Source organism: Myotis brandtii, unplaced genomic scaffold (genome assembly GCF_000412655.1).
Source record: "Myotis brandtii unplaced genomic scaffold, ASM41265v1 scaffold244, whole genome shotgun sequence".
In the NCBI taxonomy this organism is placed as follows: domain Eukaryota; kingdom Metazoa; phylum Chordata; class Mammalia; order Chiroptera; family Vespertilionidae; genus Myotis; species Myotis brandtii.
In genome coordinates this window covers 2707373-2734682 of record NW_005359225.1, presented here as the reverse complement: position 1 = coordinate 2734682, position 27310 = coordinate 2707373, and the positions used below count along the sequence as shown (strand labels likewise).

Genomic DNA, 27310 nt, shown 5'->3' with positions numbered 1-27310 from the left:
GGAGCTAGAGGTCCCAGATTCTGAGAGGGATGTCCGACTGCCGGTTTAGGCCCAATCCCTAAACCGGCAGTCAGACATCCCCTGAGGGGGTCCCGGATTGGAGAGGGTGCAGGCTGGGCTGAGGGGACCAACTCCCCCCTCCCCCCTATGCACGAATTTTGTGCACTGGGCCTCTAGCTTGTATATATTCTTTTAGAATAGTCTGATTTCCTGTTATTTCTGAGAGTAAAAGTCACTTCCCCTTCCCCTTCCCTTAATTGCCTTCCCTTCTCTAGTAACGGTAACTCTTTGTTCCAGGAAGGCCCTTTCCTAGAATATTTATTCCCTCATTTATTTGTTGAACGGACACTGTATTGTTGTCACTTAGGCTTGACTGATGTCAATAGGAACCCAATACGTAGGATGTAAGATGTAAGCCACTGTACTTTACATTTATGATGAAGATGAAACGCTTGCTTTGTGTATATGAGTTAACTATAGATCCCCCTAAAGTTAAAGATTGCTTGACTAAGAATTGTCAGCTGCTGATTGTGTATATGGAACCCCCCCCCCCCCATTCATAGCAGGCATATCTTACTGATTATAAGAGGGATCTACTGAAAAGAGATAAAGGTCATGTCATTCTTCCAATCAAGTCACAATAAATACTTCCTGAAACAAATAAACGTTGCTTTAGCCAATCTGTGATTAATCAGTATCTCACAATTTAGAATGACTTGGAAATGTTTTTATTAATATCCAAATATGATGCCAAGGCCAAATTGCCCCAATTAATTGGAGTGACTATTAGACAGATGAATTATTTATCACCAGTTCCAGTGTCTACCCTTGAAATTAATTATTTTAAAGCTAGTTGCAGGTTAATATGTCAATACCTAGAAATGCCTATCAAGGAACTTAGAAAATTCTTCTCTAAAGGGCAAAACAAAGCCTAAATGGTGTGGTGTGCTTTTGATTATGTGTGGCTCTGGAATATCTGTACTATATCTTCTTTTCCTGCTCTTTGGCCCATCCTTATCCTTATCCTTTATCATTGAGCCACAATGGGTCTAATTTATAGGAATATATTCACTTAAAATTTACTGTTAAGAAATGTTTGTGATCAGTATTACACATTTCTGAACTTCAGTATTCATTTTCTAACAATATCCAAGGTTGTGGGCTGAGTTCAGTTATTAGTATAGTTATTAAAACAGTTGGATTTGATTGTTAGGAAATAGTTTACTGATGTCATGGAAACCTTAGGTTGGAAAATCTATTATGGTAATACTGTGGATTGCATCTCTTATTTAGTCAACATGCTTTTTTCCTTAAGAAAATATTGAGTTCCAGTTGCAAATGTTATTTGGGAAAACAATATAGGCTTGTTAGTGCTGACAATGAGTTGAAGCATCTGGATATATTGAAAAAGAATTAGCTTGGTGGTGGTTGCACAACAATGTGACTGTAAACTTAAAATGGTTAAAATGGTAACTTTTATGTTACGAACTAGAGGCCTGGTGCATGAAATTTGTGCACTCCAGGGGATCCCTCACCCTGGCCTGTGCCTTCTCGCAGTCCAGGAGCCCTTGGGGGATGTCTGTCAGTCGGACATCTTTAGTACTGCCGCAGAGGTGGGAGAGGCTCCCGCCACCACTGCTGCACTTGCCAGCTGTGAGCCCAGCTTCTGGCTGAGCAGCGCTCCCCTTATGGGAGCACACTGACCACCAGGGGGCAACTCCTGCATTGAGCGTCTGCCCCCTCATGGTCAGTGAGCATCATAGCAACTGGTCATTCCACTGTTGGACCGAAACTGGCTCTCCAACATCCCCTGAGGGGTCCCGGATTGTGAGAGGGTGCAGGCCAGGCCGAGGGACCCCACTGGTGCATGATCAGGGCCAGGGAGGGATGTGGAGGTTGGCCAGCCATGGAGGGACTGCAGGAGGCTCCAGGGCATGTCCAACCCATCTCGCTCAGTCCTGATCGGCCGGAAACCAGCAGCAAGCTAACCTACCGGTCAGAGCGTCTGCCCCCTGGTGGTCAGTGCACGTCATAGTGACTGGTCAACTGGTCTACTGTCTGCCCCCTGGTGGTCAGTGCACATCATAGCAACTGGTCTACTGTCTGCCCCCTGGTGGTCAGTGCACATCATAGCAACTGGTCTACTGTCTGCCCCCTGGTGGTCAGTGCACATCATAGCAACTGGTCTACTGTCTGCCCCCTGGTGGTCAGTGCACATCATAGCAACTGGTCTACTGTCTGCCCCCTGGTGGTCAGTGCACATCATAGCAACTGGTCTACTGTCTGCCCCCTGGTGGTCAGTGCACATCATAGCAACTGGTCTACTGTCTGCCCCCTGGTGGTCAGTGCACATCATAGCAACTGGTCTACTGTCTGCCCCCTGGTGGTCAGTGCACGTCATAGCGAGCAGTTGAGTGGCCTTAGCATATCATTACCATATTACGCTTTGATTGGTTGAATGGCTGACCAGATGACTGGACACTTAGCATATTAGGCTTTTATTATATAGGATATTTTACCACAATTTTAAAAAATGAAGAATTAGCATCGTTAACAGTTTTTGGATATTTCAACTGCACTTTTTCTGTCTGTCAAGCAGCAACAGAAGTTTTTCTCTGAAAGTTCTTTTCGTAAAGAGTATTCATATGTAAAAGCTTTTAAAGTTTTTACAACTGTATTTAAATCAAATAAGTCTGCATTTGTTTTACTTATCTACTTTATAAACTTTTCTTTCTTGAGCCCAAAAGCATGAAGGAGGTAAGCGTGAGTAGGTCTGATAGGATGGTTATTTTAGAAGGAATCCACCAACAGATTCTGGCTGAGTCTTGCCAACAGCTCGTTCTATTTTCATTTAAGAAATTAAAAGCCTTTAAGAGGGCTTTGCAGCACTATTAATGAAGTTCTATAGCCCTTCGAAAATGAAACTTCTTCTAAATAGGCAGACAGAATAATAGTTAAACCTAGGTCACTTCTAAGTTAATCACAAAATATATGTTAATTGAAAAAAATTAACTTGATATACAATTGTAAAGTTAAATTTTATTTTAAATATCTAAAAAACTGGTTTGTTTGCTTTTAAATTTTATTTCTTTTTACTCCTAATGACCTTCTTCTCTACTAGATCAAACAAACAAAAAACTGGTTGTCCCCATTACCTTCTTATAGATCCCTATGCTGTTAAAAGTAATGGAATATGGCTAGAAAGTGAAAATAACTTAAGAAGAAGTGATGTGGAACTTAAGAAGAATGGCAGGTTTTAGAGGTGTCAGTAATATCTCTGATATAATAGGATAGAAATATCCTGGTAGTTTTTAGGAGGCCTGGCCAGATGGTGAGGGAGCTAGCTTTTTCCCAGTGCTTCCTGCCTTGTTGAATGCTTTACCTCATTTCATTTAGTTCTCACATTAAGCCTACAAGATATGTAATATTATTCTCATTTTACAGCTAAGAAAAATGAAGTTCAAGGAAGTTAAATAACTCACCCAAGAATGTATCACCTTTGTGGAGTGACAGATGGAATTGGAACTCAGGTCTCTCTTGACTGTAAATCTATGCTCTTTCTATCAAACCATTCTCAGAACCCTGTGCTAAAAGGCTCTGTGCTTGGATCTTTGCCTTGAAATGATCTACCTTTGCAGCAGAAAGCTCCCTTTCTTCTCTTTGCTGGATAACTTATACCCTGCCTGTTCTAAAAAGATACCAGGTTGCTACAGAGATCTAAGAAGCTGTCCAGTTATCATGCTGTTTGAGGAGACTCAAATCCTTTTGCATTATGCTGTGGAAACAGTGTTTTTGTTCATCTGCAAATGAATACTAGTGTATGTTCACAACAGGCAAATATGTAGAGACAAAGTGGACCAGTGGTTGCTAAGGGCTGGAGGAAAGGGTGGGGTTTGGGAGTATTAGTTAAAGGGTATGAGGTGATGGAGTTGTTCTAAATTGATTGTGGTGATGCTTAGTAACTGAATATACTAAAAATGTAATTGTACACTTTTAAAAAAAAGAAAGAATACTGGTATGTACAAGCCTGATAACCCAGATCGTAAATACACAAGGGAAGGATTGTAACAAGTTGTTCTAAATTGATTGTGGTGATGCTTAGTAACTGAGTATACTAAAAATGTAATTGTACACTTTTAAAAAAAGAAAGAATACTGGTATGTACAAGCCCGATAACCCAGATCATAAATACACAAGGGAAGGATTGTAACACAATTTCACCCATTTCTAGTTGTATGGCAGCTACAACTAGGCCTAAGGAAGTTGTTGGTTTCATTCAAATATGTGTGTATGTTGTGGGGTTGGGGATCAGTGAAGGGGGATCACACACCCAGGCCAGGGGCTGGAAGGAGGGTCTTCTCCAGCCTTTAGCTTCTTGGTGGTACTCAGCTCTGTCAGACCTGAGAGTTTGATTAAAAGAAACTAATGAGGTATGGGTGAGAGTGATGAGTGATCAATTGAGAGTATGAGCTGTCTGATGTTTTATACCATGCATTAACATTTGAAAACTTTTTAAGCAGTGTTTTATAAGGGTTAAATCTAGCTTTCCAGCTGCATGTTTATACTGGCTGTCCCTCCTTTTCTTTGTTTGTAAGTCGTTGTGGTTATGGGCATTTTGAGCCTAACTAGACATCCCAGAAACAGTCTGGCTTCTTGGCAGTGGAAATTTTAAACCAGTTGCCTTTCAGACAATGCTGCTTCCTCTTGTTTATGATTTAATTTTGTGTTTGGGAGAGAGCTTCCCTGACTTGCTAGTTTTGTTCTATGGCAAAGTAGAGTAGACTGTGAGATCAGTATGCTGCAGTAGAAAGAGCTCAGGCCTGGGATCATAAAGATACAGGGTGAAATCTTGGCTTCAGCTGTATTACCTGGGAAAGATAACTTCCCTCAGTTCTTCATAAATTGAGGAGGGTGATAACTATCTCATAGGGTTTCTGTATGGAGTAAATGAGATACACTATATTTAAAACACTTAGCACAGTGCCTGACAGATAATAGATTCCTAATAAATGTTAAAGTTTTCTTTCCTTAAAGAAAAGAGGCATTTCTATACATATTTTTATTCATTTACAAGAAACTTACTGACTGTATCCACTATGTGCCCAGCACTGTGTTAGGGTTTGGGGGATACAGAAACTGATGTATACAAAGGTGGGAGGATAGTTACTTCCCTGTTTTTCGTGAAGGTATTGTTTGAGCTCTTTCAGGCCTAAGAATAATATCAAGTTTACTGCTCTTGACTATTTTCAGCCAGCATTTTGAAGCTTCTTAAAGTGACCAAATACTACAATAATAATATCTGTATATTATTTTTATTGTTTATACAATATTTTCACATTCATGATTTTTGTGATTCTTTGTGTGCCTGTAACAACACAATGGGGGGATAGAGTTATATATAGGATCAAAGTTTTTGTATGCTATTGAAGTTGAGTTCATAGTAATTTGAAATAGATTGTTATAAATTAAGATGTTAATTGTAATCCCCAGGGTGACCACTAAGAAAATAACCTTAAACTTACACAACATTATAATACAGGGTGGGGAAAAAGTAGGTTTCCAGTTGTTTGTATGGAAAATAATACAATTAATAAATAATAATACAAGAATAAACTGTGTTTCGTGTACTCAAAACTGTATACCTACTTTTGCTCCACCCTGTATATATCAGTTATATCTCAGTAGAGTTGAGAAAAAAGAAGCATCTAGATTGCAAAGAAAGAAGTAAAATTACTCTGTTTATAAGTGACCTGATGTTATTCATAGGAAATCCTAAAGAATTCATGAAAAACTATTAGAACTAATAAACTAGCAAAGTTGCAGGATACAAAAATCAGTTGAATTTCTATACACTAATAGTGAACAATCTGAAAATATAATTAGGAAAGCAATTCCATTTACAATAGCATCAACAAGAATAGAATAGTTATGAATAAGTTTAACCCTGAAGGTGTAAGACTTGACGCTGGAAACTACAAAACACTGTTGAAAGAAATTAAAGAAGACCTAGATAAAAGGAAATACCACTGTGCTTATGGATTAGACGACTTAATATTATGATGCCAGTATTCCCCGACTGGTTTCACAGATTCATTGCAATACCTATTAAAATGCCAGTCTCCTTTTTTTGCAGAAATGAAAAGCTGATACTAAAATTCACATATGGAATTATAAAGGATCTCAAATAGCCAAAACAATCTTGAAAAAGAACAGAAGTGGAGACTCATACTTTTCTAATTTCAAAACTTACTGCAAAGCTACAGCCATCAAAGGAGTGTAGTACTGAAATAAGGGTAGAGATATCAATCTTTGGAATAGAATTGAGAGTCCTGAAATAAACTCATTCATCTGTGGTCAGCTGATTTTCAATAAGGGTGCCAAGACCACTTGACAGGGGAAAGAATAGTCTGTTCACATATGGTACTGGGACAGCTGGATATCCACATGCCAAAGAATAAAGTTACAGAAGACCCCAACCTCACACCATATACAAAAATTAAGTCAAATTGGACCAGACACCTAAATGTAAGAGCTAAAACTATAAAACTCTTAGAAGATAACTTTAGAGAGTTTAGCAGTATATAAAAACTGCTTTCCTATAGCTCTGTCATTCTCTGGTGCGGTGGACTTCAGTGACTGGATGCGCTTGCTGGTCAAGGTTACCTTTTTGTCAGTCCGTCTCTAGTGCTTTGCACAGAGTTGGCGCTCAGTAAAGTCTGCTGACCAAATGAATGGAAGAAGCAATGACAATTTCAGTTATACTGAGGCTTACCCAAAAGATTTTAAATTATCAGAAACTGCTTTGGGTGTCTTTCTGGTGTGCTTGAGTGATGCAAATGTAGCTTTCCTTCCTGGGCCTTTTTATTATTTTTACCACAAATTGCATTTAGTGTGTATATAAAGAGGTTCTCCTTACCACTAGGTACTTGTCATTTGTACCTCTGATAACTTGGGCATGTAGTCAGTGTCTTTAAATTTGACTCTGTTACTGCTGATGAAATGGATTTATAAACACTTTTTAAAAATATACTAAGCTAATTCTTAATTATGGAATGTTTGGACCTTAAAGTATAGGTGTAGCCTCAGTTTGAACACCTAATGACACAGAGCTCAGTACCTCCTAGGGCTATCACTGAACTGCTCTGACTATTGAAAGTTACCAAGTTCTTTCTTAGGTTGATTAATGTCTAAGTGTCTACTTCTTTCTCCAATGAAATCATGCCAAACAAGTCGTATATTTGAAATAATAATGCTGTCTTTTTCAGCTCCGTATCCATTCCCCCTGACCCAAAGTACATGTTATTCACTGCGACATTTTAATCTGCAATCCAGTTTACTTCTGGGTGGCTTACAACACTGACAGTTTGTGTAAGTTCTGGGAGTACAAACGGATTTCAGTATTGGTCTAGGTAAAATACACACCAAGCTGACTTCTAAGCTGCCTTTATAGGGGGATGTTGAAGTTTGCTACCTGTTCCAAAATAAACCTCACACTAGAGGGTACAACTCTCACATTGTTTAGGTTCAGTGTTGAATTTTCTTGAAGTGCAGACATGTAATGCAGGTTGGCCACCACTTTCTCCTGTTGACAACATAGCATAGATTTGTTCATCAGATTGAAGCCATCTAGCAAGGTGATGTGGACTTCAGTGACTGGATGCGCTTGCTGGTCAAGGTTACCTTTTTGTCAGTCCGTCTCTAGTGCTTTGCACAGAGTTGGAGCTCAGTAAAGTCTGCTGACCAAATGAATGGAAGAAGCAATGACATGTTATTGCTTTATTTATTTATTTATTTAATAAAGTTTTGAATGGGAGGAATAACACAGAAATGCTGGAATGGAAGTCATAGGTAGGACAGGCCTTTGCTAGAGATGTAGGAAGAGGAGAGGTGCCCTGAAAATATACCTTATTACCACCTTTATAAATTTTCTCTGACATAGTAAAACTTTAAAAGTAAGTCGTTTGCTACAAAAAAAGTAGATATGATGTGTTCCATTCCAAAGCTAAGTAAAACTATTTAAGGAAATAATTTCTGTTTGGAATAATCTGCATGACTGTGTGTCCACCTTGATTTTTGGCTTTTCCAGCCCTGCTCTCACTCCATCCCAAGTAACTAATAACCCCCTCTTTTATGCCAGTCTGTCTTTTAGGCACACTTTTTTGTTGTTGTACCATTTCACTGTATGGTATTGAATTATTTATTTGTATGCCTCACTGGACTCTGATTCCTTGAAGACTTAGATGATATCTCATTCTTCTCTGTGTTTTCACTGCCCAGATAATGCTCATCAGTGAATGGAATTTTGTAGGTATTTACATATTTGTAGGTACTTAAATGTTTGTTTCATGGCTGATTTAGATTGTTTGTGGAGACATTTGAAGGGGGAAAATCTGTTGTTTGCAAAGGTGATTGAACAGTGTGTCCACTCTATTAAGGAAGGTGAAGTAGCCCTGTATCTCTCAAAGCATGAGCAAAACAGCCATTAATCTTGTGTTATTGAAGCAGTTCTAGTTTGGAAACAAAAGCTTAAACCAAATGTCCTCTCTGGAGAACTCTTCTTCTTTTGACAGGATTTGTTCTTTGAATGTGTTTTGTTACTAAATTAACTCATTTCCCATTGCAGTTGCCCAAAGGAATTGTCTTTCTTGGTGGGTGGCTTTGAAAAGACAGAAGAGATTTTCATTTTTTTCCCCTTAGCTAGTATTATGGGCTACGCTTGACTATTTGTCTTTTATTTATTCTTTTTTAGGAACCTAAAGGTAGAAAGGAGTCAGAGCTGCAGTGACACTGCTCAGGACAGAACGAGGAGCAGACTCCGAGCAGCCCCAACCAGCAAAGCCAAGGTACACCTCAGACACAGGCCCTGGGCATCCAGTCCCGTCTGCCACCACCTGTCCATGGCCAGGAAAGAAACCATTCCATGAGAAGAGGCACAGGAGTCCTGGGCAGACTAGTTATGTTGGGGAATTTTATAAATAGCTATGATGGGAAGACAGTTTGAATTGGTAGCCAGATGGTTGGCATGAGGGTTGATAGACGAACATTTTTAGAAGTTCTAGATGACTTTTTTCCCTATAGATTTTTAATTGTATTGTTTCAAGTTTGTAGGAATTTCTGAAAATGTTGTACATTCTAGGTTAGGGATTTTCCCCTTTTCTTAGGCTTATATCACTCTTTATCCCTTTTCTTATCCTTTCCCTCCCTCTCTCTCTACCATTATGAAGGAATTATGAAGAAAAACACACACGTATATATGTATGTATGTATAATCTTTTTAACCTCTTTCAGGTCACAACTATAACCCCAACCTCCAACCCCATCATTGGTGTCCTCTTGTCCACTCAGAACAACCGCTGCCTCTCCGCCCCTGACTTGACCATTGAAAAGCGTCTGCCCTTCAGCTCCCTCTCATCCTTGGCTTCCCTGCATAAGCCCGAGCGCTCCATCAGCCCTGAGAGCAATGACAGCATCTCCGAAGAACTCAACCATTTCAAGCCCATAGTCTGCTCACCATGTACTCCTCCCAAGAGACTCCCTGATGGCCGTGTGCTAAGCCCCCTCATCATCAAATCAACACCCCGCAACCTAAACAGAAGCCTACAGAAGCAGACTTCTTATGAGGCCAGTCCACGGATCCTCAAAAAGTGGGAGCAGATCTTCCAGGAGCGGCAGATCAAAAAAACCCTTTCGAAAGCCACCCTCACCTCCTTGGCTCCAGAAACAGGGGAAGACATGCTCGTTTCTGAAGTTATCCATTCTAGCAAGGAGAGGCCACGTCTGGCTTTAAATACAAGACTGTCCAGGGGGCATGTGCTCTCTGAGTGTATTGGACCTGCCCCCGCTGACCCGGATTATTTCCCCTCTGTTAGCCAAACAAAAGCACAACAGGGCAGTGACAGTAAAAGGAGCACTGAGATCCCATTGGAAACCTGCTGTTCTTCAGAATTCAGAGCGGGAGCCAGTGGGACTTCTTTGAGAGAAAAGTTTGAAGTGTCAGGGTCAACCCCAGATGCCAAGTTAGACAAAACTTGTATAAGCACAGCCATGAAAATCTCGGTGATTAATTCAGTGCTGCCCAAAAACAGTGTTTCAGGTGGGGTCCTCAAAACAAAGAAACAGCTGCAGACAGTGAATCATTTTGATCTGCCCAATGGTGTCCTGGCAGACAACCTAGGTGAGGAGCCACTTCCTGCCTTGCGTCGGGGCCGGAAAAGACACTGTAAGACCAAGCACTTGGAACAAAATGGGTCCCTTAAGAAACGGCGACAGAGCAGTGGTGAGTTGGGTCTGGCCCCAGCAGACCCAGTCCTGCGAGAGATGGAGCAGAAGTTGCAGCAAGAGGAAGAAGACAGGCAGCTGGCTCTGCAATTGCAGCGCATGTTTGACAATGAGAGACGGACTGTGAGTCGGCGAAAAGGAAGCGTGGATCAGTATCTCTTACGGTCCAGCAACATGGCCGGGGCCAAGTAGCACCTCATGAACAGTGTTACCTACTTTTAAGAGGTCTTTGTTTTGGGCTTGGTCATTTATACTGAAGAGCAGAGTGTTCTGACTTGGGGTTTTTCTTTATGGCAAAACACCCCAATGTGGTTCTGAGAGGTTCCAGGGCCTTTGTAGTCTATATCCAAGGGAACTGTGTGTCTGCTTCCCTGTGACCCAGGCCAGAAGCACCCCACCCCCTAGGTGACCCAGGCCTGAGGGCTTCGGGCCAAATCTGGCAGCACCCACTTGGAATGAGATTCAGGAGCACAATGGCCAGAGTTAGAAATGGTAGTGGAAAGAGGGGATACCTTCTCAACCGATAGATCTCTTGACTTCTTTTAACAGAGTGTATTTTTAAATTGGCCTTGCAGATAAAAATAAGTTCCATCTTTTTCAAAGAAGTGGAACAGTATAGTTCTTTGGCAGATTCCAAAAGATCATGTTAGCCCTTCTCCTGACCCTTGCCACAAGTAAATATTCCTAATGAGATCAGTGAGTTTATGCTTCTACAAAAGCTAATTAACATTCCCTGTTAAAAAGTAACATTTGATTAATGCTATATAGTTGACAGACCAATCAGTCATTGTTGAACTTGGTCTTACCAGGAGACCTAACGTGTAAGTGGGACTAACCCTATTTTTAGATGATGAAACTGCAGTGCAGGTGTTCAGGTTCTCTCAACTAAGTGGCTTATCCCAGACTGACCACTGGGTCTCCTGACAACAAATCCCATGGATTTTCCACACTAACAGGTTGTTATATGGACTACAACCCAAGGTCATGCCAGGGGAGCCTAGGGGAAGCTGGCTAGGCATTGAGTACCCATTTTGCAAAATCCACATGCAGATACTTGAGATTGACTGGAACTATAAACCTTTACTGTGCAATTAGTCCCACCCCCCACAGTTTACAGCCTCCTTTTTTCCAGGCTGTGAGATAAAAGACAGTTGGACATCATTATTACTCTCCACGTGGCCAAGGGTTATCTGCAATGTTGATCTAAAGTCCAAAAACTTTCCCCAGAAGTCAGGCAAGAACAATGCTGAAACTCCATACTATGGAAAGGTATCTAGCTGGATGCAGCTGGTAAATTCAGTCCCATGGACCTTGGGGTTTATTTTCCTTAGCAGCTGACACCATGTGTCTTTGCATCCCTGGTGGTGCTTGGTGCTTCTGCCCATCTGGGCTCATTGAGAATAGGGATTAAGATGTGATTTTAGGGAATCTCAGATGGGCTGACATTCCCTGTGCATGTATGAGCTGTTACTATAAAGTCACATGACTGACATTTAACAAAGCTTTCAGAGCTTATATATCCCAATGTATGTTGTCCCCTTTGAGTGGCCCCAACAGGATACTGCATCGTTTTTCCAATAATGTTGCCATTGGTGAAAACATGTCTGGAACTGTCCTCAAAGTCTAGAAACATCTGGAAACATAGACTCCTAAAATGTTAGAACTGGAAGGGACTTTAATGGTTAAATATTCCAACTTCTTCCTTTTATTCAGGCAGAAGCTAAGATCCAGAACAATGACTCACTGATCAGGGTCACTAGGGATTTACTCTATCCCCTTATTTTGCTTCTTCTCAGGAGTCTTGTCTCCCTTCTCTGAGAAAATCTGTAATCTTTTAGGGATCTAGGAGAGAAAATTTTAAATTTCAAACTAGTCAGAAGCTATTGAAACCTCTGGAAGAGAAGGTGGGATAACAAGGAGGTTTGGAATCATAAATGAGGTGCACCTTTAAAGTCACTAGAGCCATTTTGTGTGCAGCTCACAAACAGTTCCCAGAGATAAGTTCCAGAGATGTCGTGAGCATTTTGGTGATCATTGTGATATGTGGAACCTCCTCAGTGACTGCTTTGGTGGGGAGTATCACTCACCTGAATGTATGTATCCTGTGTTCTCTGTGCGTACACACATGCAGATGTGTGTTTAAAAAACACATCAGTCTCATTACTTTATATTCACACCACTTCAGTTCTAGGTCCTACCAGCAACATATGCCCTCCAAAGGCTGCTGGAGGGCACATTGGTGCCCAGGATAGAAGAGCTGGCACTGGTCTGCAGAAGACAGAGAGGGTGACTTACTAAATGCCCACAGAGAAAACACCAGTTACTGCTGTTTCAGTTAGTTCCTTTTTGATCTTAGTATTATTGGGAGGCTAATCTCATTGACAGTAGGAAAGACTTATTTTTCCACTTGCCACTTTTTTCTATATCTCCGATAATTCGAAAAATACTTTTCAGTTGGAACTGATTTTTGTTTTTGGAAAAAAAGATAAATATTTTTAATAGAAAAAAATATATTTTTTAAATATTTCCCCAGAGTAATACTTTCATTTTAAGAAATTACATAGTAGTAGCAACAAGTTTTAGCTTCAGGTGCAGAGTGAAAAGCTACTTGTTGGTAAGAGAATATTCCAAATTATGGATCCAGCTTACTGACTTTCCCCCTTAGCCCTGCTGTGGTGCCTACAATGGTATTGACAGTTGTTGTTTCCCATACTTCCAGCTGAGCAGTAGTACTTCAAATATATGCAAAGCAGTTTAGGTTAGGGAGGGATGAGGCTTACTTTTTAATGTGCTTGGCTTTGGAGGAGGCAAAAACCACTAAGGTATTATCTGTATTTTAAGATTCTTCCCATACTTAATAACTAAAACCTGAACACTTTTTCTTTCTGAAAAATTTCCCCTCTCCTGTTGCTTGGTTGTGAAGTTGATCACATATGGAGTTGTTGACATGGATTCTTTGGAGAAAAAGAAAGACAAGGTAGGGAAATAGAATAATGGGGAGGGTTTATCAGCTAGAATGAGAGATGCACTATTTCACAAAGCAAACATATTTATCACAAATCATTGGAATCTGATTCACCATACAAATTTCTCATGTCCTACTATCTTTGTTTCGTGTGTATATGCACTCTTTGTTTTTTCTTATTAAAGGGGAAGTTATGAAGGATGGAGGTCATTCTGATGGGAAATCTAAGCAATGTGGTGCCCTGAGAAGGGGGCTCTTAGCCCTTTTCCTTGGAGTGGGAATGACACTTGGGGACGCGTTCCTGCCTCTGTTGATTGTATCTGTTGGAAGAAGTCATCTGGGCCTGTTGGGTTGGTGTCAAATCAGGGTAGTATGTATCCAGCCCTTGGCCCCTTTCATGTAATTGCCTCTTTTTAAAAGGTTAATTCTTTTTGGCTGAGGCTTCCCAGGAAAACCTTTTGTAAGTGGCTTCATTTATTTTGTAAATTTAATTTTAAAATTTTTGCCTGGAGAGAGCACTGGTGATGAATGCCTTCTCTCTGCGCTTTTTGTTCATTTTCCCTAAAAAGCCCTTAAGAGATTAAAGCTGCTTAATTAATTGCTGTATGATTACAAACTGACTAAAATCGGAAGCTGCCACTGTGCTTGACTGGTGAAGCTGGTGACCGAAGGCTGTGCTGTTGTTCATCCTTTCTGTTCCATTTGATGACATTGGCTGAGCTTCGAACTTGTGCCCACTTGTGCTGGGCTGTGGAGATACAAAGATGGGAAGGACAGTCTCTGCTCTTGTGGAGCTCCGTGTCTAATGGAATGTATTTGAATGTATATGTGGCTGGAGAGTTTGTTAATGGCCTCATGAAAGGCCACTTCTTTCATAGAGATGATCTTGGATGGTGCCATTCAAGATACTTTCTAGCACCAAGCAGGCTGCCTTGAACATTTTAGATATTCCCATCAGTATTTGTGAATGTGATTGCAACACTGCTTTCCACTTCCTAAGTAATTTTGCCAGAAGAGAATGAATTTTATCCTCCAGTGATCATAGGACAATAAAGATCTCTTCAGAAGCTGCTTTTAGCATAAGCATCTATGGCAGTGGTTCTCAACCTGTGGGTCGCGACCCCTTTGGGGATCGAACAACCCTTTCACAGGGGTCGCCTAAGACCATCGGAAAACACATATATAATTACATACTGTTTTTGTGATTAATCACTATGCTTTAATTATGTTCAATTTGTAACAATGAAATTGGGGGTCACCACAACATGAGGAACTGTATTAAAGGGTCGCAGCATTAGGAAGGTTGAGAACCACTGATCTATGGCCACATCTATGGCCACATCTCAACTTAGTAACCTCCTAACGTCTTCCCCAATCAGAACCGCTCAACTGGAGCTGGCAGCAACGTGGGATTTCTTTCCTTTTTCTTGCCTGGCTTTTAATTCAGATGGAGGGCCAGCAGGAGAGGAAGGAAAGAAAAATTGAAGGCTGGAGCATAACCATAAAATATCATGTAGCTGGAATAGGCAGGCATGGAAATGATCCAAGTCATACTCTCCCCCTTGCCATCCTTCTTCTTTTTTAAGAAATTAGGAACTTGATGTCCAGCACCCTGTGTCCTATTTTGTATTATAGTTTTCTAGGGTCTGAATAAATAGTCTTTTAAGTTACACACACACACACACACACACACACACACACACACACACACACAATATTTGACAATGAGGGGGACAACCAAATGATTTAGGAGGCTTTCTGTTTTAACAGTTTTTCTTCCTGATTTTTTAAGTTAGATTTAAAAGGCACCTATATCCCCCTGAATATACACCCAGGTAGGGAAAATCCCCATAGTGTATGGTGGATATGGAGCCTTGGGAATGATATGTTTATTGGAACAGTCATTTTAACTACCAAGGGTTAAAACCCAGCCAGTCCTTCATTTTTCTTTAAAAATCAAGAACTTAGGGACTTAAATCTCTCTCACCCAGCCTTTTCCTTCAACCCATAGAGAGGTCTTTGGGCCTGGTTTTTAGAACTAGTATAGCTGCTTATAAATTCTTGGGACTCAAAGAGAAAGCAGGTCTGCTTAGGGGAAGGTGTGTGGGGGGGCACAGTGAGATTCTAGGGAAAGGGGTTGCTGAATAGATTTTCCTCCAAAGAGGATCCAGAAATGTATCCTTATACATCAGTGTTATCCACTGTAACTTTCTTAAGAGGATTGTTCTACAAAAAAAGATACTTCAAGATATATAGAGGTCACCAGTTTAGAGGTTGATTAAACTGGATGAAGGAAAGTGCCAAGACTGTATGTGCACATTGTTCTATGTATTATCAGTATTTTTTTTCTTCCTAAGAAAAATATTTACACACTTCGCTTTGAGTGAGTAAATGCTTCCTTAATGCCTTGTGAGTAAGTGTGGGAGGCAACCTCAAACTTGGAGCAGGCTGCCTCTCTACCTTTTCTGGTGTCTTAAATCAAGAACTGGTTGAACAAAGCCAAGGTAAGGTCAGGCTTGCTCACCTTCCTGTTCTCTAATTCAAGAAGGGGTAAAAACAGGCAGTGACTCCTCAAAGATCAAGCTGTTACAGCTTAAGTAGCTTTGGGGCCCTGGCTACAGAAGGCAACAGTCAGATTCTCCTGTTCACCCTCCAAGCTGTGCCACCAGTGGGAGCAGGTGGGGTCAACCCTTAGCCTCCAGCAGAACACTTCAAGTCCTGAGGAGAGAATGGGTAACTGCAAGGAAAACAACCCTATCTAATAAAAGGGTAATATGCAAATTAACCATCACTCCATCACACCGATGGTGGCGCCCATAGCCACGAGATGGCAGCACCCAGTCCTCTCAGCCCCGCCGGAGTCCCCCAGTCTCGAGGAGAGCGGGCAGCGTGAGCAGCCTGGCGGAATGCTTGCTTCGTCACTGTGGTGACAAGGCAAGCGTTCCACCCTGGCTGCGGAGGGCCTCTGGGCAGCAGGCACGGAGTGGCCAGGGGACGGGGGAATGCTTGCGTCATCGCCCCAGTGATGAGGCAAGTGTTCCGCACCCGGCTGCGGAGGACCTCTGGCCAGGCCAGGCATGGAACACTTGTGTCATTGCAGGCCAGGCTGAGGGGCACCCCTCTGTGCACGAATTTCGTGCACCGGGTCTCTAGTGGTTATCATAAATGCCCGTGTGTGTGTGTGTGTGTGTGTGTGTGTGTGTGTGTGTGTTGTTTACTCTCAGTTCTTCATACAAACACAGTTATCCTTAGGGCCTTTCCCCCACCCACCTAGAAATAGAAAATGGGTTGGTTTTACTCAACCTGCTGTGTGCGTTAGAATTGGACAAGGGGTCTAGATCCTTGTGGACTGCCACTGCTGGCCACCTCTCACACGCATAGAGAATATTTTGACAAAGACAGAGGACTTAGAACAGTTCATGCCCTGTCAAGGATGCTTCTGCCAACAAGGAAATGGCATGGAATCAAATGGGATGATGTGTTGTTTATTTAATACCACAGTGCATTCTTCAATGGATGTTTACCTTCTCGAGGAGAAGCCCAAGCTGAGACGATAGTAAAGCAAACTCATGAAAGTAAATATTCTGTTTCTAGGCAAAAATCTGATCTCTGGAGAGCAATCTCAGGCAAATCTGGGCTAAGCCTAGACTGTGTGATTTTTAAAAATATATATACCGTATTTTTATTGATTTGGGAGAGGAAGGGAGAGGGAGGGAGAGATAGAATCATCGATGATGAGAATCATTGATTGGCTGCTTCCTGCACATTCCACACTGGGTATTGAGCCATAACCAGGAATCAAACCATGACCTCCTGGTTCATAGATTGACGCTCAACCACTGAGCCACGCCGGCTGGGTGACTGTGATTTTTGATGCTACTTTTGCTTGGGGAGATGCCCCATGTTGGAATGTCTGCTTTGGCATTCAGAATTATGGGGAAATTAGGTAAGATGGAGCTTCTGTAGTGTACAGCTATGTCTTCTGAGTTCTAAGGTACTTCCAATTTACAACTGTTATTCTGATATTCAACCATTCTTCTAATGAACACACCAAAAAAGAACCCAAGTAAAGAACAAATGCATAGAATGACATTTTCCTTGCACATTAGGGCTTTACTCAGAACATCTGATATGTTTTTTTAATCCTCACCAGAGTACTTGTTCACTGATTTTAGAGAGAGAGGAAGGGAGGGAGGGAGAGAAACATCTATGTGAGAAAGAAATATTGATCTGCTGCCTCCCATATGTGCCCTGATCAGGGATCCAACCTGTAACCCAGGTTTTGTGCTCTGACCAGGAATCAAACCTTCAGCCTTTTGGTGAATAGGACAACACTCCAATCAACTGAGCCATCTGGCCAGAGCCAGAACATCTGATTTTTAAAAATACCCTCTTTTGAAATCACTGCTCAGGAACTCATCAAAATTGGCTTGGTGTCAGTTTCTCATCCAACAGAGAACAAATATATCCCTGTTTCATCTAAACTTGTCAAACCAATTTGAAGGACCGATATATGAGTCAATGCCATACATGGTAAACCAGCACTTTGAAGGACCTTTGAAATCATCTGGCCCAACCTCTTCCAAAGAGGTTCGTTAAAATGATTTTCAAGAAACAATGCAGTTGATCAGTATCTCTGGTTGTCTCTTGGCTCCTAATGGTCTACATACCACACTCATTAATTACCTTATAGCCGGTTGCTGTGAAAGGGGTGGCCCTCATTGACAGATGGAATTGGCCCTGACATAGCCTGGAGGCTGGGTCCTCTGACTCCAAAGCCACTGATTGCTTTTTCTGGGTTGGCTTTCCTCCTGGACTGTGCCTCACAGGGCTAGAGAGATGAGTCTTCTTTCTGCGCCCACTGCAGGGGTGGGAGGTATCCTGAAGTAGCAAGTATGGTGAGACACAAACTGCAGCCAAATTGGTTCTCTCCCTCCTGTGGCCACGGTTGACCCTCCAGGGTACTCACTGGCACTTTGGATTAGTGCTTTGGAAAACAGATGGGCCTAATTTTGAAGAATTGGTGGGAGAAACTATTTCTTCTGTTTTGGTCGTGTTTTGCTCTGATTAGAAGCCTGGAGAAGGCTCAGAAGAGTGTGGCAGCCAGTTTCCCATCTGCTTATGGAGAAGGGGGCTGTGGGTGAGAGCCAGCCGGGTGGTGAAGAATCTAATGATAGATCAGATGTGCTGGGGAGAGTGACTACTCTGACAATAGGGAGGGTGGCTACCACCGCAAAGGCCTTCTTGATTAGTCTTGAATGCTGGTTCACTTGACAAATCTAGTCTGAGGCTTTATTCACTGGGATAGGACAAGGCCATGTCTCTTCAAAAGCACAAAACTCAGGAAACCAGGCAACTGAAATTTTCTCAGTGAAAAACCCTCCCTCAAAGAGTGTTTTTAACACCAGAAGAACCCATAGAGGTTGAAAACTCCATTGCTGTTATGGGTAAGGTTAAATGAGCTGCCCTATGAGATACATCATATAAGAAGGTTAAACATTGAGCCCTGGTAATGTGACTAAGTCTGGATTACTCCTGAGATAGGAAAGAGTTGGACCCTAGTGGTAAGTGATCATATAGCCTCCAGAGATGCAGCAGCTCCCTGTATGGGAAGGGGTGGTAGTCTGATTCCCTGCTTTAGAAGAGCAGGCAGGTAGGAGTGCTGTGTTTTCTTGATCGTGGTAGTTTTCAGAGAAGTCCAAGGCAGTACCTGTGGGAGCAAGTGCAGCACTGGCTTCGAGTGTCTTGCCGTAGCTGTGTATAATCCCATTAAGATAGCCAGCCTGAGCTATTTTCCATTTCATCCACAATTCAATCTTACTGAGTATTTCCTGGATGCAGACCCTGGGCCTAGCACCAAAGGTATCATTTGGCACCATGCAGTGTGGTACCCAGTGAGGTCATACTAGGTAAAAAAAAAAAAAAGGGAAGCCCAGTTCAGCTTGGAAGGAGAGTTCAAGGACATACCTGAGCTGAGACTGAAAGAATGAATAAGGAACCTTAGCTCCCATGTGTCCTTATCTAGGTCTCTTCCTGGATGAGTAGTAGTCACTGCGTAGCCTCCTAGTGGTGTCCTTCCTGGGAGTTCTACATTGGCACGCTTTGGTTACATAGGAGGGAAAAGGGGCCAGCTGTCTACACTCATTCTGTAAACAGCCTCCATGATGGCAAAGCTAATAATCAGGAATATACAATGATTCTGGCACCATGGAACTCTGGGCAGAGACTAAGATGAAGAAATGTAATAAATCCTCCATTAGATATCAAAGGTCAACTTCAAGTATAAAAAAGGGAAAGCAGTTCTGATATTAGTAGTCTGCTGATAAAGACTTAATAAAAGCCAAAGCAGGCCTGGCTGGTGTGGCTCAGTGGTTGAGTGTCGACCTATGAACCAGGAAGTCACCGTTTGATTCCTGGTCAGGGCACAAGCCCAGGTTGTGGGCTTGATCCTCAATTGGGAGGCCTGCAGGAGGCAGCTGATCAATGATTCTCATCATTGATGCTTCTGTCTCTCCCTCTCCCTTCCTCTCTGAAATCAAGAAAAAAATTTTTTAAAATAATTAATTTAAAAAACCAAAGCAGCAATGCCATTGGTTTTAAGAGTGAGCAAAAGCCCTAGCTGGTTTGGCTCAGAGGATAGTGTTGGCCTGCAGACTGAATGGTCCCAGGTTCGATTCTGGTCAAGGGCACATGCCCGAGTTGCAGGGATCAATCCCCAGTAGATGGCGTGCAGGAGGCAGCCAATCGATGATTCTCTCTCATCATTGACGTTTCTATTTCTATCTCTATCTCTCTCCCTTCCTCTTTGAAATCAATAAAAATATATTTTAAAAAAAGAATAAGCAAAAGGCAAATTCTGTATAAAAATATCCGATTCAGAGAAGGGATATACTCTTGGCCAAAAAAGCAGAGCTAGGACAACTGAGGGGCTTAGGCAGACAGCTTAGCCCAATGGCTAGAATTGTCCTATAGATTTCCCAACAAAGGAGATGATGAGTTCCCTGTCACTAGAGGCAGGAGCTGAATGATCTGTGTGGTGTTTACAAAAGGCTTCCTGCCTTGAGGTTGGCTAGGATGTTCCCAGGAGCTGTTCAGGCCTGAGACCCTATGGTTTGATAGTGTTGCTGGCTGAAGGGAGCAGTCCAGTTCTCCAGAACTGGAACTTAGCCAGGTTTGGTGTGAATGATGGGGTGATTCTCCCTCCCGACATTAGGGGAAGGGTGGTTTTGGGCCCCAGGAGGTCTAAGGTGGTGAGTCAGCACATGTTCCTGCACAGGAGTGCTGCTGTGGGTAACACCTGTATTACCTGTATCTGCCCAGGTGCCTGTGTGAATGAGTGAGATATGACTGACTTTGAACTTGACATGAATGAGAATGTATCTGGTATGGTGAGACTGGTTGAGTATGACAGGATGCAAATATTCTATGTCCTAATAGAATCTCACACTTAAAATACAGCATATACTCTGTGCTTCTCTTGTCAGCTGTGGCTATGAGACTATATTTCTATAATCACTGTAATTACAACTTAGGTTGTGGAAGTTTGTATCTCACTGAGGATCCTTAATTCTTGTGCCACTGCTTCCTGGACCCCGGGAACTGCAGCCTGCTCTTCAGGTCTGAATTACAGGCACTTCCAGGGGCATAGCCTTAGGAGCAATGGTTGCCAGGTGACACCCAGCATCTACCTCAAATGCACATCTCAGGAATGCAGCCCCAGTGGCCTTCTCCAGATCCTCCTCTGTAGCAGGTGCTGACTACTAGCACTCACAAGAACAGGACAATCCCACCAGCTGCGTTGGCCAGAACTAGTTTACTTACATGAGCCCAGGTTGGCCTTGCACAGCCCTAGGGTCCATTTTAGAGCCGCAGCCCATCATGCTTACCTACGGGACTTCAGTCTGTGTCCTAGATTAGAGTACCTTGGGAAACTCCATGTAGGCCCTCTCCTAAGCTTGTCCCAATTTTATGGCCTGGCTTGTCCCAATCCGATAAGGGAAATTCCCAATCCTCCTTCCTCCCTTCCCCACATTTACCCTCGCAGTAGAAAAAGCTGCCCAACAGAAAAAGTACCATTTCTGGAGCTTGATGGCCTCAATTTTGCCCCCACCACCATGCCCCCAACACACTTTATTGGCTGTGGGTGAGTTAACTTCTCAGAGCATTAGATTCTGTGCTACTTCTCTGTTCCATCAACTCCATTTTCTATCCTAGCGGTCCATGAAGCTCTGTTGGACACGTGTGACAGGATCTTTCCCCGTGTGACAGCCAGGCACAGGCTCCAAGAAAGCACGTGGCCTACCTTGCTCTGCGCACCCAGTCTTTATTGCTGCTGGGCCAGGCGCCGGATCCTGCCGGGCCTGGGAAGGGGGGCGCTCCCCTCTGCAGCCAACCAGCCAGCAAGGCTGGGCTTAGCTCTGAGGCCTGTGCCCAGCCGAGCCAGCCCCAAGGTTCCAGCTCCATCAAGGGAACGGAGCCCTCAGGGAGGGCAAGAGGCGCAGGGTGAGGGGCACAGGCCGGGTGGCACACATGGCCCTGTAGGCAGCTCTAGCCTTTTGAGTCATTGGCTGTGGGCTCCGGGTAGAACTCATCCACGAACTGGAGGAAGCGGCTTAACTTAGGGCCACTCAGGGCCGGGTGGGCCAGGGCCGGTGCCCTGAACACCGATTTCAGTGAGCAGCGCACCATCTCCCGGTAGCGCGCCTGAAACTCCTTCAGCAGCCGCTTGGCCTCCAGGTACTGCTTCTGGTTCACCAGCCGCCGCTCTGTCCGTTGGCGCAGGACAGCTCCTGAAGGAGGGAAGCCAGGAGGGGCAGCAGGCTCACTCTGGGTCTCACCCAGTCCAAGGTGGGGGTGGGGGGTGAGGTGGAAGGGGACTGGATCCAGAGTTCCCAGAAAGTGGGAGGGGGAAAGAGAAGGGTGTTCAGGGGACTAACGGAAAATAGCCTCTCCAGCTTGGGGCATTAGGAAGCCAGCAGTGTCCCCTCCTGATTCTATCTCAAGCCTTAATTCTAGTCTGTATCATGCTGTGTGACTTTAGGCAACTCCCTGCCTCACTCAGGCTTGTTTTCCATCTGCACCTGGGAAGGACTGGGGCCGATGCTCCTAAGGGCTCTTCCTGCCCGACACAAGCCCTTTGCCTGAGACCAGCAGATGAGGAAACCTCTAGATCTCGGGTAATAGCAGCTGAGGCCTGGGGGCCAGAGTCATACCGAGTGGAGCCTCTGTGATGTTCCGGGAGTCCCGTATGCGAGTGAGGATGTCATCCAGCATCTGGGCTCGAGTCTTCCGTGGGAGTGGAACAGGGATCCTCTGGGTTTGACAAAAGGTGAGGGAGGTGAGTGTTATCCCAGTCTTATGCTCAGACTTTCCTGGCCTCACCTCCTCACAATATCACAGCCACAGGCAGGGAAGCAATTGGGGGCTCTGGGGAAGCATGGCCCTTAGAGGGCCTGGAGGTGACAGCCACTCTGTGCCTGTGGGGCCTGAGGGGGGTTTGTGTGCTCAGTGCAGTGCAGGTTTACCCGTTTCTCCTTGGGAACGTAGTGTTTCTGAGGAGTCCCCAGCTTGGGCCTCGAGGAGGCATACAGGAGTGGGTGCTTCAGCATGTGATGCAGGGCCTGTGCATTCTTCTGGATTCCTAGGGCAGGAAGGCAAGGTGGAGTCCAGGCACTTCCCCCTCCTCCTACATGCCTCCCCCAATGTTCTCATTCCCCATAGAACAGCGGCCCTGGGTAAAAGGATGTGAAGCCCCACATTTCTCCCTGGTCTGCTGCAGTGTCAGAGGTCCATCATTCACTCAGTGACTGCCAGTCCCCTATGAGCAAAGATCCCAATGCATTGGGCTGGGGAAAGGGGCTGGCCCCAGTGTAACCACCTTAACCGCAGAGAGCTTACACTGCAGGGACTGACACCCAAGAGAGCACAGCCGAGTGCCACTTCCTGTGACAGTGCCAAGACTATCCATGCATCAGTCTGAAATAGGGGGCTCCCTTGCCTCAAACCAAATAGGGAGGATTTTGGATGTTCAATTTGGGGTTTAACTGGGAATCTGGCCAGTCTGAGTGAGTGTTCATCAAACCCTTCCTGGAGAGACTTTTCCAACCAGAGCTGGGCCCAGACTGGCTGGAAGCTCTGAACAGCTGTGGCTCCCCAAAGCCTAGTAAGGCCCAGGCCAGGGGTCCTGACATGTTAGGGCTCCAAACCAGGATACCCTCAGGGGCCCCTTGACAGACAGAAGACAGAAGACAGCACCCTGGTCTGGTAAAGAGTCTTGGCACCAGCCTTGGCTTTGCCCTGACTCGACTGGGGCTATGGAGAGGGGCCCTGCCTTGGAGGCATTCTCCTCACATACCCTTTGGCTCAATGAAGTCCGGGTCAGGCTTGGCTGTCAGCAGCTCCTCATAGCCACGGTACTTGCCGGAGTGTGTGGCAGGTGGAAGCCTCCTCTGAGTCTTTTTCACCTCTTTGGGAGCTGGGGATGATGGTGATGGTCTTTGGTCTTTATCCACCTCTGAATCATCCCTGTGGAGGAGGGAGTAAGACATCCCACTCACCTGTGTCCAAAAAGAAAAACACATTCATTCATTCCACTAACATTTATCATCAGCGCTGTGTGTGTCCCAATGCGGGGCCCTGTTAAGGACAAGAACCAAGACGTGGGTGAGAGGACACAGACATGAAAATAGAGAGTGATCATGTACCCTGGTAAATGCTGTAACAGAAGGGAGCACAAGGGCTCCAGGTGAGCCCACAGGAAGCCCTAACCCAGCCTGGGGTGACGAGCAGCTTCCTGGAGGAAGTGATGCCTTAGCCTGAACTAAGTCTTAAAGAACCAGGAGAGCCATTCCCTGGCAGGGTTGGAGAGAGGTATGGGCTGCAAGAGATGAGAAAGAAGGACTGTTGCAAGCAAGGCATAGCATGATATAATTATAGCAAGGTGCACCGGTAGGACAGCAAGGTGCCTTAGGAGAAACTTAACATTGGTATAGTTGGAGTGCACCATGAAGAGATAGGCAGCGGGGGCAATAATCAAGAAGGACTTTAAATGCCAAGCTGAGGGTTTTTGTTTTGTCTTTGTGGTTTTTTTATCCTCACTGTGATGAACGGCAATGTGTTTGAAGGGGCTGAGTGAAACTGAATTCACATTTTAGCCTACCCCAATTGGTTTTATAAGTAACAACTTTATGAAACCTGTATTTCATCTAAGGATGTAGTTATACCCATTATTAAACTTATGACTTACAGAAAATCTGAATAGACCTATAATAAGCAAAGAGATTGCATTAGTAATTTTAAAATTTCCCACAAAGAAAAACTGAGGACCAAATGGCTTCACTAGTGAATTCTACCAAGTACTTAAAGAAGAATGGATAAGGTAGCAACTCCCTTGCTCCTCACAGGCGGCCTCCGAGAGATGATCTCCCTCCTGATTAAAAAAAAAACAGCACACCTGGTTGTCGGACCAGGCCATTCTGTGTCTCCGCCCCTCCTACCAGTCTCTTCTTTACTTCTCTAGTTGTAGGACTTCCATTCAGCCAGCTTTCAGGCGGTTCTGAATGATGGTTGTTCTGTATTTTAGTTGTAATTTTGATGTGGTTGTGGGAGTCAGCGAGTACAGGCATTTACCTACGCTGCCATCTTAGCTCCCTCTATTTTTTTAATGCTTATTTGTTTATACTTTACTCCAAAAATGTTATTATAGTTCACAAAGATACTTTTATACTAGCCCAACCAATGTGGCTCAGCGGTTGAGCACAGACCCAGGAACCAAGAGTCACGGTTTAATTCTCCGTCAGGGCACATGACCGGGTTGCGGGCTCAATCCCCAGTAGGGAGCAGGCAGGAGGCAGCAGATTGATGATGTTTCTCTCTTATCGATGTGTCTATCTCTCTATCCTTCTCCCTTCCTCTCTCTCTGAAAATCAATAAAAATGTATTTTTAAAAAGATACTTTCATACTGTATGAATATGTTTGCTGCTACAAGTCCTCTGTGGAGTAAGAAATGGACGGATAGAGAATTAGACATAACCGTGTGGACAGGTGTTCATCTTGGAAAGATCTGGCAGGTTGGAGGGGCAAGACTAGAAGTGGGGAGGGCAATGGTACAATAATAAAGTTTAAGGGGGCCCTGCCAACTCTTCCAGCCACATATTTCCCCTTTTCCTACAGGGAACCCTTCTGTTGCACTGCCACTGAACCATTCATGGCTCCTGTACATACCATTTTAATTTCCTTCCTCTGTATCTGGCTTCGTGCTGCCCTTGCTGCCCACGTCCTCACTATGTTAACTCCTACTCAGTTTGCAAAGCTCATCTCATTTGAACCTCTTCTGGGAAGCCTGCCCCCTTGGTCTGGAACAGAGGCATCCCCTCTTCCTCTAGGCTTCCAGCTCCTGGGTTTCTCACTCTCAACATTGACTGTGTGCATTGTTCCTGTCCATCTCCCCCATTAGACTAAGGGCATCTCAAGGGCAGGACCATGTCTCATCTATTAGTATTCTCAGGATTCAGAGGCAGCAGAAGTGAGGTGACCTTAAACAGATAGGCAGAGGCAGCAGCAACCCTTCCTAAAAACTGTTCAGAACCGCATCCTAACCAGACCCCAGGTGCTGTCGCTACCACAGTACTGTGACTTGTCCCCACAGTACCATGACTTGTCCCACAGGTGTCCCTACCAGTAGCCATGGATTAGTCACTGGCAGGCCCTGCTAGGTGTTGCCTTCTGGTTTCCAGACCCGCCATGTGCTTGCTTCCAGCTGCCTATAGCGGTCCAGCCATCTAAGGGCTGCACAGGAACCCGTGGGAACTGGGAACGAGTGGCAGGGGCAGGTGAATCCAGGCACCTGCGTCAGGAAGATGGACTCCGTGCTCTTGGTATCCTCATCTGATGGGTGCTCGGGGCTGATGTGGCCAGCAGTGTCACTCGGGCGAGACGTGGTCTCTTCAGTGTGCACGGTGGAGTCAGAGCAGATGGGAGGAAGTGGCACGAAGGGCCGGCGGTGCAGGGAAAGGCCCTCCAAGCCCTCAATGGCCATCGCTGGCTTCACAGGAGAGTCTTTGGCAATCGGCAGCCCTTCGAGCAGCTGTAACTCCGACGTATCCTCCGAGGGAGACTCCATTGTGGTATCAGGCGGCTGATGGAGCACCAGAGGCTGCTTTGGCACCTTTGGAACCTGGGTTTGCACCTGTCATGGGAGAAGGGCTGTATTGGTTTGCTTTCTAATTGGAATCTCTCTCATGGACCTCACCAGCCTAAGACCACTTGGTACCATGATCGGAGCACTGGGTGAGGGCTCATAGGGGGAGGGCAGGAGCAAAATCACACTTACTGGGCACCTACGATGTGCCCTATGCCTGACATACCTCACAACTACCCAGCGAATATTTATCCTCATTTTATAGATGAGGAAATGGGCTCAGAGAGGTAAAACGACTTGTCCAGCATCACAGAGTTATTCGGGGCAGAGCTTGTTCCGGGCGCCAGGCCTCATTATAAACCCCTGACCACAGTACTATGCCCTTCAGGAGCCTTAGCCTCTGTCCAAGGTTTAACATAGTTCCCCTGACTTTCCTCAGGGACTATTAGGAGGGCAAGGGGGAGATGGTCCTGCTTTTCTGGAAGTCAGCAGCACCAGGCCTGTTCAGGATGCTGCTCCCTGCACCTTATATAAAGATCCATAAGGCAGCCCAGCTGGCGTGGCTCAGCGGTTTACCTATGAAGCAGGAGGTCACGGTTCAATCCCCGGTCAGGGCACATGCCAATCAATGATTCTCTCTCATCATTGATGTTTCTATCTCTCTCTCCCTCTCCCTTCCTCTCTGAAATCAATAAAAAATCTACACTAATAAAAGAGAAACATGGTAATTGGCGTACGACCGCTACCCTTCCCATTGGCTAATCAGGGAGATATGTAAATTAACTGTCAGCCAAGATGGCGGCCGGCAGCCAGGCAGCTTAAAGCGAACATGAGGCTTGCTTCCTTCATTGAAGGAGGAAGCCAACGTTCCCCGCCTGCGCTGCCGGCCTCTGAGCTGGCAGTTTGAAACTTTGTAACACTTTCAGCC

General features: G+C 44.4%; 2 protein-coding genes across 2 annotated transcripts in view; one reads left to right on the top strand and one right to left on the bottom strand.

The window, feature by feature from the left end:
* RNF169 (ring finger protein 169) overlaps positions 1-14310 on the top strand; it is a 47239-nt gene extending 32929 nt beyond the window's left edge. Inside the window, exons 6-7 of the mRNA XM_014540367.1 lie at positions 8750-8843; positions 9289-14310. Of these exons, the coding sequence (XP_014395853.1) occupies positions 8750-8843; positions 9289-10470 (1276 nt within the window). The 3' untranslated portion in view covers positions 10471-14310. The remainder of the gene's footprint in view (positions 1-8749; positions 8844-9288) is intronic.
* A 7236-nt stretch (positions 14311-21546) lies between these two features.
* Positions 21547-27310, bottom strand: part of XRRA1 (X-ray radiation resistance associated 1) — a 58025-nt gene continuing 52261 nt past the window's right edge. Inside the window, exons 16-20 of the mRNA XM_014540419.1 lie at positions 26089-26430; positions 23598-23799; positions 22768-22883; positions 22456-22555; positions 21547-22032 (exon numbers count right to left, since the gene is read on the bottom strand). Of these exons, the coding sequence (XP_014395905.1) occupies positions 21791-22032; positions 22456-22555; positions 22768-22883; positions 23598-23799; positions 26089-26430 (1002 nt within the window). The 3' untranslated portion in view covers positions 21547-21790. The remainder of the gene's footprint in view (positions 22033-22455; positions 22556-22767; positions 22884-23597; positions 23800-26088; positions 26431-27310) is intronic.